Source organism: Sander lucioperca, chromosome 20 (genome assembly GCF_008315115.2).
Source record: "Sander lucioperca isolate FBNREF2018 chromosome 20, SLUC_FBN_1.2, whole genome shotgun sequence".
In the NCBI taxonomy this organism is placed as follows: Eukaryota; Metazoa; Chordata; class Actinopteri; order Perciformes; family Percidae; genus Sander; species Sander lucioperca.
This window is the reverse complement of record NC_050192.1, coordinates 24,752,612-24,765,761: the sequence shown is the minus strand read 5'-3', so window position 1 is coordinate 24,765,761 and position 13,150 is coordinate 24,752,612. Positions and strand designations below refer to the sequence as shown.

Below are 13,150 nucleotides of genomic sequence, written 5' to 3'. Positions count from 1 at the left end.
AGTGGGTTTTATCTGGGTTTCTCACAAATATCTACTGTCTGCCTGAAACTTGCCAACATTCATTGCATTATTGTCACACTGTACAGCCACTGCAACAGCTACTGTAGCACAGCAGAGAAGAACAGAGAACAGTGGTGCAGTCTTTGAAAATGGCGCTCTTTGAATCTTCATGTAACGCATCCTGTCAGTACTCACGGTTCCTTGGAAACTCAGAAAGCGGTTACCACACCGTCTGTGAAACCCATCAGCGGTGCGCTGTCCAGTGGAGAAACGTCCTGACGCTCTGTCCAGGTTCACGTGCAAGGCTCCTCCTCTCGCGGCGCAAAGTCCTGACCACTTCTACTGCAGCAGCATCCCGAGCAGCTATCCAGAAATCCAAAAACACTAATAAAACCTATTTTCTTTCTAACAATTAATGTCCACATGAATCCATACTTACTCAGAAACTCGGGCGACCACAGGTTTCCCACGCAGGGCTCTCCTCAACCAAGAAAGTCAGGGTGACAGCTAAGCTAACTTTAGCTTAACTAGCAACAGTCCACGAGCCAATTCAGCGAAATTACAGACAGACAACGGCTCCATGTAAGGCTTACTTTCCCGTCTCACAGGGTTACAAAATACAATACAAAACGTCTGGCTTTCAACTTAGGTAACGTATAACTTTACTAAACAAAAAAAACGGCGTTTAGTCCCTAGTTCTCTGTTTGTTGTTCTCGTTACACCCACCCATCAAAGAACTCGGTAGGTTCCAGCTGCTCATCACTGATTGGCTAATTAAAAAGGCACACACCTGACTCTAACCAATTACCCCGTTGCACATGATGGATTCAAGTACTGTGCTAAACGGAGGACACTTGAATTGCTTCATAAAACTATTTATTGAGCCATATCAATGCCAAGTTATTATACATAATACATTACTTAGCCACTCCATATTTTAAAATGTATATTTGTAAACGGAAATGCCTGTCAAACCAAACAATGTAAACAAAATAAGGGTACTATATCTGCAAGCTCTCTTAACCCCCCCACTCTTTCCAACCTGTTCCTGTTTGTTTTCTTTTTTCTTTTTCTTTCTAAACATAGACTGTATATATTAAAATAATATATACAGTCTATGTTTCTAAGTCTTCTTCTTTTTCAGCATTGTGCTTAGCTATAGTAAAATATTCTGCAAACACTCTTTGACAGCATCTCTCTCTCTCTCTATTCTACTAACATCTCTGTAGGGAAACAAGCATCTCTAGAGCAAAATTAACTCCCATATCCTTTCAGAGGCTGATATCCCCATGCATCCTGTTTAGATATGCAATCATGGGGAAATGAACTGTACAGTGATTTCAGCAAACTCACATAAATAACCATGGGAGAGCATTGACTGACAGACTGAGATAAAAACACAGCAGAAGAAAATGTGTTGTCGACAAACATGCATAAATCAAGTCCAGAAAGTCAATAAAAGTGATTTTCAATGTTCACATGTACTGTATGTGTATTTCTTATGAACTTATTTGGCAGCAGACACGTTCTCGAGACCCACTTGATTAAATTGTTCCATTATAAGGCAAAGCAGGGGGGGGAGAAGAAAGAAAAGCATCAGTTTCATAGCAAAGGAAATGAAAGGCCTACAGAGAGGGGTAATGTTCTCTCTGTCAACAGGCCAACTGTCCAAGGCTCTTCTCTCCTCTTCAGTCCAATCTCTTACAAACAACATATTTCTTCCTTGAGTGGGCTGGAGATACAATGACAAGCTGTTTAAGTTGAACTTGGAGAGTTTATTTCCAAAGCGCTATACATTATATCTGCTTTAGAGGAGAAAAACATCATCGCCTGAAGTTCATTATTCAGGGTCTTTTACATGTTCTGGAGTATCCTGAAAGTGAATAAGTGTAATTATCAAAATGGGAAACTATTCCTTTAACTGGTAGTTTTGTAAAGTTATTGAATGACAGCTTCAATGGAATTTCCCTCCAACATGAATACATACTGCTATGGAAGTAAAATAAAGTGGTGTGTGGTACCATTGTTGGAGCCATAATAAGTCTATTGGTATTTCTTCATTTCATTGTAAAAACAAACACGATGATTTGTATTTACTTTATTTTTTATTTCATTTCTAACTTGTTAAATTAAATTATGGACTTTAAATCTGGAGAAATAACTTTAAATAATTACTAGAATACAGCTACCTCCGATCCTCCTCCTAAATCTTGCATTATTTGAACGAAACGTAAGGATCTCCGTGAGTGCTTATTTACCATACGAGTCACAATCCTCCTCAAAAAGGCAACTAAGGAAAATAAGATGAGTGAAGCAGTCGCCACAACAACCGTATACAAACCACATATGGTTTTAATGGACTTCAGTATACAAGCCATTCATATTTATAGTCAGAGAAGAAACAGCCTGGAAAATGTCTTACATTTAAATGCAGAGTGCTGTATTCTTTAAGAAAAACCTTTTTTGTCTTTACCTGTGGTGGTGGCATCTGGCCATGCAGATTGTTTGGGATTTATGTGCTGACGTTTTGAGATTGAGATGTCTTCACCGTAGAAACAGTTACAATAAAACACGGTGTGTCAGTCTTAATCCTCTGCAGAAACATGGAAACATGACAGCAGTGCTGCAGACGTACGACGAACTGAGGAAACCAAAGAATGAACCAAAGAACCAAAATAGAGGATTTCCATCTCTGCGTTTCTTTCTCCATCCTGTGCTCAATAAAATATCACAGTTGCCAGGCCAACCAAGGCCTTTCCTTGTTTTAAAGATACTCACTATGGTGATCAAGGCGTTGTACAGCTTAAATGTCTGAGAGGGGAATAGAAGGTTTCTCACAGACAGACAGACCGACAGAGACACACACACACACACACACACACGCATATGCACATGCACACACACGCGTGCGCAAGTGTGCTAATAGGGTACACTTATAGGTACATTAACATAAACCCACCCACACATGATAGGATGAAACCTTTGGTGCATGCTGAGACCTTCTGGGTCTGACATATAAATTGAGCTGAATAAACTAGAGGGAGGTTAAATATAGACTCCACCCTTTCAAATCAATGCTGCCTCAGGAAACTGAGGGCTGTATAGTTACACACTTCTACCTGCAGCATGGGGATCAGCTTTTTATAAAAAAATTATAATTCATAGTCATCGGAGGGAACAACATTGTAAAAAAACGGCAAAAGCTTTCAAATAGTTGAAAAGTCAGTCTGATTTCAACTCTGATCTTCTGAAAATCTTGTAGTACTACACTACCCACAATCCACACGATGGAATTGTTTTTCCTCATGCAGCAACCTTGTACATACAGCTGAATCACAGTAGTGCCAAGTGTCTCACAGTACACACACAAGTGTGTTTTTGTGTTTCGACAGCATAGCACATAAACACATTTTCATTTTCTTTTTGTATTATTCGGTGTTCCGCTTAGAATTTTGTTTCCCCTTGTTGCTAAGCAACATCCTGTTGCATCCCTCATGTTCACATTTACCTGAACATGGTAATTCAAGTGCAACTCTGATTCTGTTGGATTAAGACTGCAGTCATGCATAAATGACCACGAGGGGGCAGAAGAACACCACTGTATTGTTGCCTAGGCCCCGGTCAGACAGTTTTTTCAATGAGACCGCTTTGCTCGCTGCTTAGCGCCTTGTGTATTTTTGCCCTGAACGTCTCGAGTTGAAAAAACTTCACCTCAGAGCAGAAATAACGCCCGACTTCATTTAAAGGTGCTCTAAGCGATGTTGGGTGACGTTACTTCTTGTTGACGTTCAAAGTATTTTCAAACAAAACGAGACTAGCTCGCCCCTCCCTCCTCGTCATCCCGACGAAATGTTGTAGCCTAAAAAATGTGTGACATTGCTTAGAGCACCTTTAACTTCACTGCAAAAAAATGGTTGGCTGATTCGATGGCTGCCTAACAAGCCGTAAATGGTCTGATCAAGGCATCTTTGACTAAAAGGGCAGTTCAGTTATCAGTTATATTCAGTTCAGTTATAAAGTTGATTTTAAATATCTGGGCTTTTAACTTATTGCATGTTTGACTTTCTTCACCAGCCAGTTGCTAACTTTGCGTGTGTGCTGTTGGGTGTTGGACAGGTAGCATAAAGTGGGTTTATCAGAGTTTTTGCTGAAGACAGCTGCCTGCTGCCAATTATATGGAATTGTGCAGCTTTATTATTTGTGTAGGAGTTGCATTAATTAGAGATGTTTGTGTTGTGTTACTGCATGTTTTGTGCAAATGCAACTTTTCACTTTATAACAGTCTGCAAAGTGACACTAAAGAGAAGACTCTATTTGTGAGTACCATAAAACTGAGTAACAGAGTCCCATGAAGTCTGTAGTGTAAAGGTAAACAGTGGGACTATGCTGATACAATGTGTCCGTTGAACCCATCAACCTGTTATTCTTCAGGTAAATCTCCTTCCTGTCAAAACAACTCACAGCTGGATCCCAGACAGATTGGTGTTACAGATTGGCTACAGTAGCAATGACTTTCTTTCCACTGAATTTAAATGTGCGCAGATAGTCACAGATACGTTTTCGTTGAAAACACCATGAGATTAAAGATCATGTCCACTGTAGGTAGAAAGAAGACGGATATGAGGAGGGATGGATTTTGTTTGGGAGGACAACGCCCCCTTCTGGTTTAATAAATTCACTCTAGGAGTGTGCAATAAGCCTCTCGACTTGTGATTTGTTTGCTCTGAAACAGAACTTCAAGGTGGGACGAGAAGAGTAGACATAAAGACATAAAATTCCTTTTTTTCTGAGCAAATATATACGGAACAAAAGAGTTTTCTGGAGATTGACAATGGGTGAGTCGGTGTTTTTGAAGGGGTGCAGGCAGGCAGGCAGGCAGGGACCTGCGGCAGATGAGAGATTTGACATTCCACCTTAAGAATGCAAGAAATGGCACTGGCAGCAGATTACCATCAGGCTGCCAGTGGCCTGGTATGCAACATGTGTCTCAGATTGGGAAACAAATGTGAAGCACAGGACAAACTGTGAGAAGGTTTCAGGGTTCAAGGCGTCATAAAGGGCCAGAGGCCGACTGATGTGGACAGTACCAAAACCTGAGTACTTACAGGAGGAGAGTTGAATCACTTCTTAAGGATAATTAAAATCTACATATGCTGTGCGAGGTGACTCCTTAGTGAGCATGCTATCGCAAGTTGCATTGAACTGATATAAGTTGAAGATGGATCACTTCCAGGAGAAGCATAATGTAATGTTATGTAATCTGTATTTTATCTCTAAATCGCTGGTAAATCAACTGCTGTTGAATGTAGTCAGGGTGGCCGGCAGTCTACAACCTTCACACACACACTGTACTGCACAGGCTGCAGGTGCTTCTAATCTTAACAAAACATTCTTATTAAACTTGTCATCACTTTATTTTCTTAGTGAGATGTAAGAGAACAGCTGGAAGAACAACAAATGTTATCAAAATTAAGCAAACATGAAAAGAAGCTTTTATTCACCGACTTGTTGAGTTAAACCACTTTACTTCAGATGAACGTTGATGTCTTACAAGATTTTTTTGTTTTTATTTTAATATTATAAGGGAGGTTTTAGCAGGATGTGTCAAAGATAAGGAACAGATATGTGCAGATGCTTAGCAAATTGGAATTGTTATGTGGAGTATTTAAAAACATTTTGGTTATGTGCTTTGTATTTATCAGTCGTGGAATGCTGCATACAACTGTTAAGCATCATTAGTTGTTTTTTTTTATTCAGATATGCGTGCACGCAATGTGAGCGTTTTTTCCCCCCTTTCCTGTATTATTTCCATTTTACAACCACACATTTAGATTAACAACGTGATATCATGACGTTGCGTAAACATACACACCACTTTCTTAAGCCAAAAATAACCGCCATGAATACACTAATCAAGCTTTATTCCTGTGCCCAGATAGCTCAGTTGGTAGAGCAGGTGCACATATAGAGAGAGGTTTAGTCCTCAGCGGTGCGGGGTTCGACTCCGACCTCGGCCCTTTGCTGCATGTCAACCCCCCTCTCTCTCCCCTTTCAAGTCTTCATCTGTCCTGTCAAATAAAGGCCTAAAATGCCCAAAAAAAAAGCTTTATTCCTTAAAGTGGTGTAAACTATTTAGGAAATAACTGAACCTTTTCAGTTTGACAGGCACATTCAGACATGAAGTAGTCTCAGAAATATCTGCGTGATGACGCCATTGTTTTAAAAAGTCATGTTTGCGTGTGTGTGTGCAGTGACATATTCATGACTGAATGTTTTTCATATTATTATCTGTAACATTAGTGCCTAACACAACTCATTTGAACGCTTGACGTGAAGTGGGCAGTGGATGAAAGGCAGCACTGGAGCCCAGCAGGTTCCCCTCCCTGTGGCCTCATGTTGCCAGTCATCTTTTAACACCCCGAGCTTCATGCCAAGAGGGATAAAATATGGTAGTAATCCAAGATGATGGGATTTGGAGATTATCACCAAATATTCTGAAAGTTGCGTGTTTCAAACAGGATTTTTTTTTTTTCAAAAGTAGAGTATGAGCCAGGACTTCTGCTACAATGACCATAAATGGAGAGAAAAACATTGAAATCCTCTCATGTGGAGCGGACTGACAGAAACTGGAACGAGCCACAGGTATAATAAAAGTGGTACCTTTAATAACAGAAATCTTGCTTTTCAGACCAAAGAACAAAAATACAGAAAACCAAATAATGTTAATACCAATAAATTACAGAAACACATGAGATGCGTCACACGTCTCACAAATAAGCAGCCAGACATTGAGATCACGTAACGACCAAATTTACACACCTGAGGCACACAAGAGGGGTTGGTTTCCATGCCACATTTACACCGATATACAGAACGTTAATACACTTAAAATAACATACAATACCATCCACCATTCAGCAAAGAGGAAGGGACACAGTGGACTGAAAGATCGGCAAATAAACCCGTGCAATGACATTATATCTCTCAATTACAAAGGTCACATTTAAAGTGGACTTGGGTTTCCTTGCGGTATTAGCTGTAGTTAATGGCAAGTCTCTGTTGCTGCATATTCAACTCTGCGTTATGCATCAGTGCAACACACCTACAGTTGAGCCTGTGACTCAACCATGTCATGTCTGAAAGAAAATGAAATGTTAAACATAGCAGAGTTGCCTTTTCTCCAAATGAAACGTCATGTTTAACGGAAAGTAAAAGAAAAGATGGGGTGAAGTGATGCAACTGTGTCTCGCAAAATTTTGTGAAACGAGTACTAACACTGCACGCACTGTTAAAGAACATGGATGCCGCATCTGTGACATCTACACCAGGTTTACATTAGAAGGAAGGAGTTTTCAGTGAGGGAGCCGGAGTGGAGCTGAGGCTGTGATTGGCTGAGGCAGCTGTCAGTCAAGTAAAATATCTTAAAAGGGATCTCTCTTTATGCTTTATTTTCTTCTTGATGGTAGAACGTTTAACGTGTTCCTCTAATGCCCACTTCATGCTGGCAACAAAAAAGAAAGAAACAAAAAATGGGTACCAGGGCCAGATAAACCTGCTGGTGGGAACAAATCAGATGTGGGCCCCAATTGGCCCCCCTATCCCTGTATTACACAACAGGATACAAACTTTTTCTGAAAAACTGAATACATCAATGAAAAGCTTATCTGGCAAACCTTTATTGATGGTAAACTAAGATAATCTAACATCTGGCTATTGACAATCTGATCAAACAGAGGGCCTTTGCTGCAGTTGCCTCCTTTGGTCAGTTGGAAATCCATCTATAATAACAACAATGGGTAGACTGCCATATTCTCTCTAGAAGCACAACGTTAAAAATGTTTAGGTCTTAGTAGTTATATGCATTCTATTAAACCATAGGTCCATTAATAGGATATTGAAACTTAACAGAGTATGTTTGGGGAGTGATTGAGTAGCTTTTATACTGTGCTAGCTGTTACATGGAAGGCATTTACAGCCTCCATTCTGCTGCCTATGTTTGGATGTTGCAGTAATTTTGGTATCTGATCCTCCTCAAGTTGATGTCACAGACACTACATTGTTGTTTTTCTACAGTCCATGTATCAAACTAATCCCTTCCGGCTGACGGGGCAATTTCCAATCCCCTTTCTTGCACTAACATTGCTTTGCTCATTTCACAAAATCTTTTCCAGTACTACCACTCTATTGTCAGTTTCTGCAGAGCACTGCTGAACTTGAGGTAGTTACTAGCCAACTTTGCAGCTCAGTTTGAATTGAAATTGAAATGAGACAAATTAAAAACCCAAATTTCAGCATGAGAAAAGTGACATCAAAGTTGATCTTTCATCCTGACAGAAGTACAAGTAGCACATCACTAAACTGTGTGGTACGATTTCTCTTGGTTTGAACTCAAAATCAAAAACAGTTACTGCCTCTGCAGGGCAGGACAGGCCCCCTAATGTCTCTAAAAGTGAATGGACACAGTGATTTAAGTTAATATATCAGTTTCTCAGTGACGTCACAGCCATTATTGCGTGGCATTTAAGGGATAGTAAATCCTCATGGATTGGTTATGGCTTATCACACTGCAGTATAACATACTAAGTGGTAGGCATCTTTACAATAAAGAAAAAAGAAAAAAACAATATGATTTAAACCTTCAAGCGGTCTCACAATGAAATGCTAATTTGGTCCATTTTGACACAGTGCCAAAGGTGAGGAAACGCCTGCAAAAGTGCTCTACACTTCGAGATAAAGCTGACTGCAGATCAGAATCTTGCTTTTACAAACAATCTTCGGAGGTGTGAAAAAACTTAAAAAGTATAAAGATACTAGGACAGCACTCCAGTTGATTTTTTTTATTGCCACACGAATGAGTAAAACTTAAATGGCAATAAAGGAAAATGTTACTAGCACAGGTGAGCATGCTAATTGACCATTCACTAAACCCCTCCCCTTAACAGCATTTGTCCGATCATAGCTTAGCAACTGTTCAAGCCTTTCCATAAACCAAAATACACGAGCAATAAAGCAAGAAATGGATTAACCAGTGTGTTTATTATAATATATAATATATAATTATAACGTTAGCATGTCTGGCTAACTAGCTTACTGGCCGTTAACCTAAGCCTGTGTTACTTCCAGTGATAAGGAGCATTTCATATGACATTATTCTGTGGGGTTGCAAGTTATGTACATAAAAAATAATAAAAACAACGTTCATATATGTCATGTTGGGAGTTATTGGCAATCGACCTATCTGTCGTTTAGGTATGAGAATGTGTTGCTATGAAAAGCTTCTTTCCACTTAAGGATCCACTCTTTCAAAAATGTAAAAAAAATTAGAAAAAAAGTAAATCTGACACCATTATTGTTGTAAACAGCATATTAACCGTGTAAGAACTGAAAGCTTGACAGGTAGCAACAGTAAGAGGGCGGGACTTAGCAAACGGTCAATTAACTACTCAAATGCTGTGTTCACAACACAACAGCTACGTCTTAGTCATTTTCAGTGGAAGCAGCTGAAGCTACAAACTGACGGTGACACTCGCGTGACGAGCTGCAAATCAAAGTTGAGCTGTCAACTTTTTTCCACTCGCCCCAATGACGTGGTGAAGCATAAACCAATCATATGTTTTTTTTTAAATGCACACAGCTAGCTGTAGTACTGTATTATTTAGCTTAGTTAGCTGACGCTATGCTAGCTTTCTGTGTATGGCGGTGCACACGGGGGGGAGCGCTTGAGCAACACTTCAACGATGACTCAGCGACAATGAAGCTGGCCACGCTTGGCATTTTTGTAGCTTTTGACGCTTGATAGTGTGAACATAGCATACAAAACTGTGGTTCTGTGGCTCCTCCCACTGATGAAAAATGCAACCAATCAGATTATTTTCCATCCAGAACAACTGTTTGTAGACGTTAAACTACTATCCCTATCATTGCTTTGTACGATTGCTGATAATGAGCACTGTAGTGTGTCTTTTGACAATCAAAACACATTTTGAGCATTTTTAGCCCAACGAACAAACAATGTTAGTTTCTCATGTTTCTGCCAGTGAGACCAGCAAAGCACCAAATAAAAGCTTGGTCAAAAATTGCAGCTTCTCTTAAAGTGTCAAGCTTCATCATTTCAAATCAACATAGTGGAAAAATTATTATCAACAGAATTATTGCAAAATGGGCAGTTATTTTTGTGGTAGTATCATTATTAATCATAATGGCAAATATACAACTTGAATTACTCACACAGACACACCCACACACATCACTATACATTTTATACAGCTTCATGCATTTGAACAAAGTTGACCTTAAAATGGGGTTTATTATTATTATTACTATTATCATTATTATTATTATTATTATTATTACTATTTTTTTATTATTATTATTATGAAAAGAACAATAAAAACTCTGGAATCACAGGTCCATTTAAATGAATGCACACATCTCAAAGAAATTCAAATATCCTATTTGTATTGTATTTCTGTTTGTGGTATTTAGACAAAAAATAAGAGGAAATATGGATTATAATTTTCTTTTTTGTCCAGGTCCTTCTAAATGATAGACAAATCAAGGATTATTGAGTTTGTAGCACAGATAAATCTAGAGCACACTACAACACAGCTTGATCATTTCCTGCAAAAAGAACATTTGACACATTAGATTGTGATTGTGCTCTGTATGGAAAGCCAAATGTACTGTCAATCCCCTTCTGTAAGCCCGATGCAACAAACGGGTAACTATTATTTTATGGGCTTCCTAATTATTTCCTTGGAATAGAAGAACATTCACATTTCCTGAAAAGACGTAATTTAGTGCTAATTATATAGGAAAACTGAGACAATATTCAGTTGGAATTGTACCTCGTAATATTTCATGTGACAAATAAAACTGATTGATTGATTGATTGATTGGTAAACTTCCAAATAAAACTGGTAGCTTGAACTTCTTTTACCAACATAGTTGCATACAATAAGGTTTCCATCAAATAAATAAATATTTTACATAGATTAAATTGGATCATCGTCCATTTTTTTAGTCATTAAATCCAAATCACTACGAAATCATCACGAAATTGCAGCACCCATACAATAAAGCCTTACCATGGTCTTTGCTGTTTTTATAGAATAGTTAAAATCATGAGCTTGTGTTGGTTTTCGGTTAGAAAATACCAATTGGACTCTACGTATGACATACACTAAACATTCACGTGCAGTGCCAAAGCAGGATGGAAGAGGAAAAAAAAGTGTCTGCTTTGGCTGCTACCACTGCAGATGTTGTATACGCACTATTTGACCAAACACTAAAACAAAGATGATGATAAATGATCCTTGGTTGACGAGAATAAAGGAGAATAAAGATATAAGATGTGATGTTACACGACTAAATCTTTTTAGGTCTCAATTGAAGTCTCAAATAGAACATCCTCACTGTTCGCCTTTAAACACACACAGCAGTAGTACTGTAGTTATGGTACAAATCCCCCACAGAAAATACACTGCAGTGCCATTTTAGCACAAAACATTAGGAAAGAGAAGTACTGCAGGGGAAGATCTGGGCTAGGATGGAAGACGATGGCTGTAAGCCAGTAGAGCATTTGCACCTTATGAAATCACACGCTCAAAGGTTGGTTATAGCTGTGCGATTGTTTTCTTCACCCAGTGCGCGGGGGGGGGGGGGGGGGGGGTGTTTTTATGATATTATTAAAAAGCACTTTGGTAATGTTAGGTAGAGGAGTCACTACGTAAGCCAATATGTGTGTCTACAGCACATGGATGTCTGAGAAATGTGGCTGCTGGCAAGATGCTTAAAATCGCTGGTGAACCGTGAGGATTCAGTACATTTCTCATGAGTTAACCGGAACAGTTACAGATAAGAATATTGCGGCAGACATCTGCAAACGGTCTGGAAGCTGCGATCAATGTTATAATTAAATGTATACGTGTATATATGTATATATGTATAAGACACGACCCAATAATGAACAGTTTCACTGGTTGGACAAACAGAATGCAGAATTACGACTATATACCAAGCATTATGAGCTATGAGTATGATTATTTACTGTTATTACTTACCACTAGAAAGGCCATCAGCTGACTGCACTGTAGTGCACTGCACTGCACTGACATCCTACATCTCTTTAACATCTCATGTAAGGAAGCCCAGTGCAAATATGTCAGCTTTTAAAGTTTGACATCTTCAGTCAACACACTGGCCTTTATGTTAGAACCCCAATATGTATTGGCCTTTCTAGTGATAGATGTATCATTGATCTGAGGACAGCGGGTTGCACCGTGTGTTAAACTTCACAAACAGTGAGAAGGAAAGAGAAGGAACAGGAAGCTGAGGCTCTGAGGTGGAGGGAGACTCCACAACAGATGAACCAGTCAGGGTTGTATTTTTTTCAAACCTGACAACTAAGAGAACGAGGAAGCTTCTGGAGAGGCTTTTAATCGGAGAAGAGGCTGGCGAAGGACTGTCGGAGGCTGCGGATGGTCTCAGCTTTGGCCTCATCGTCGGTCAGGCTTCCTCGTAACGTCTCCGTGAAGGTGTTGGTCAGAGACTGGGATTTGCTGCGCAGTAAAGAGAACAGTCGTGGACAAAAGTAAACACTTAATACTTAAATACTAAATAGGCTCATTAATCTTATACTGATGGTGTCATGGGCCGCATTTCGACCGTAAGGATTTTTGCAGTTCCTAGAACCCTTCTGTTCTCGTGTTCCGACTGGACCAGTTTGGGGATTTTTAAGTTCCTCTGGCCGCAGTTCCTGTAACTCTTTCAGCTCCTACTTCAGGGCAGGGTCTTTTCCCTTTTCCGCATAGTGGTGGTTAGATGGCTGTGTTATAATAACAAAAGGTCAGTTCCTATGGCCACTTGGCCAGTGCGAATTCAAATGGCAAAACCGGTTTTGGGGGAGAGTAGTTAGTAGAACTGTTTAGAAGTGGACTGTTCCTATAACTACGTTCCTGTAACTACTTGGTCGGAAAGAGGCTATGGATGATACAGAGAGGCGAAGTCCCTCCCTTTCCGGTGGACCATCATGGGACATTTAATTGGATTAACGGTAGTAAATGGGGAGAGGCTAATTCTTTCTTGAACCTGTTTGAATTGAGCCATGGATTACACATATGATGGTCATCAGTTTAAAAGATAATTTTCC

The 13,150-nt window shown here is 39.5% G+C and overlaps 1 protein-coding gene across 3 annotated transcripts in view; it reads right to left on the bottom strand.

Annotated features, from left to right (window-relative positions):
* Nucleotides 1-6,643: 6,643 nt before the first annotated feature.
* Nucleotides 6,644-13,150, bottom strand: part of LOC116054513 (synapsin-3) — a 128,165-nt gene continuing 121,658 nt past the window's right edge. For all 3 annotated transcript variants that reach the window (XM_035995860.1, XM_031306083.2, XM_031306085.2), the window contains one exon: nucleotides 6,644-12,560. In XM_035995860.1, the coding sequence (XP_035851753.1) occupies nucleotides 12,437-12,560 (124 nt within the window). In that variant the 3' untranslated portion in view covers nucleotides 6,644-12,436. The remainder of the gene's footprint in view (nucleotides 12,561-13,150) is intronic.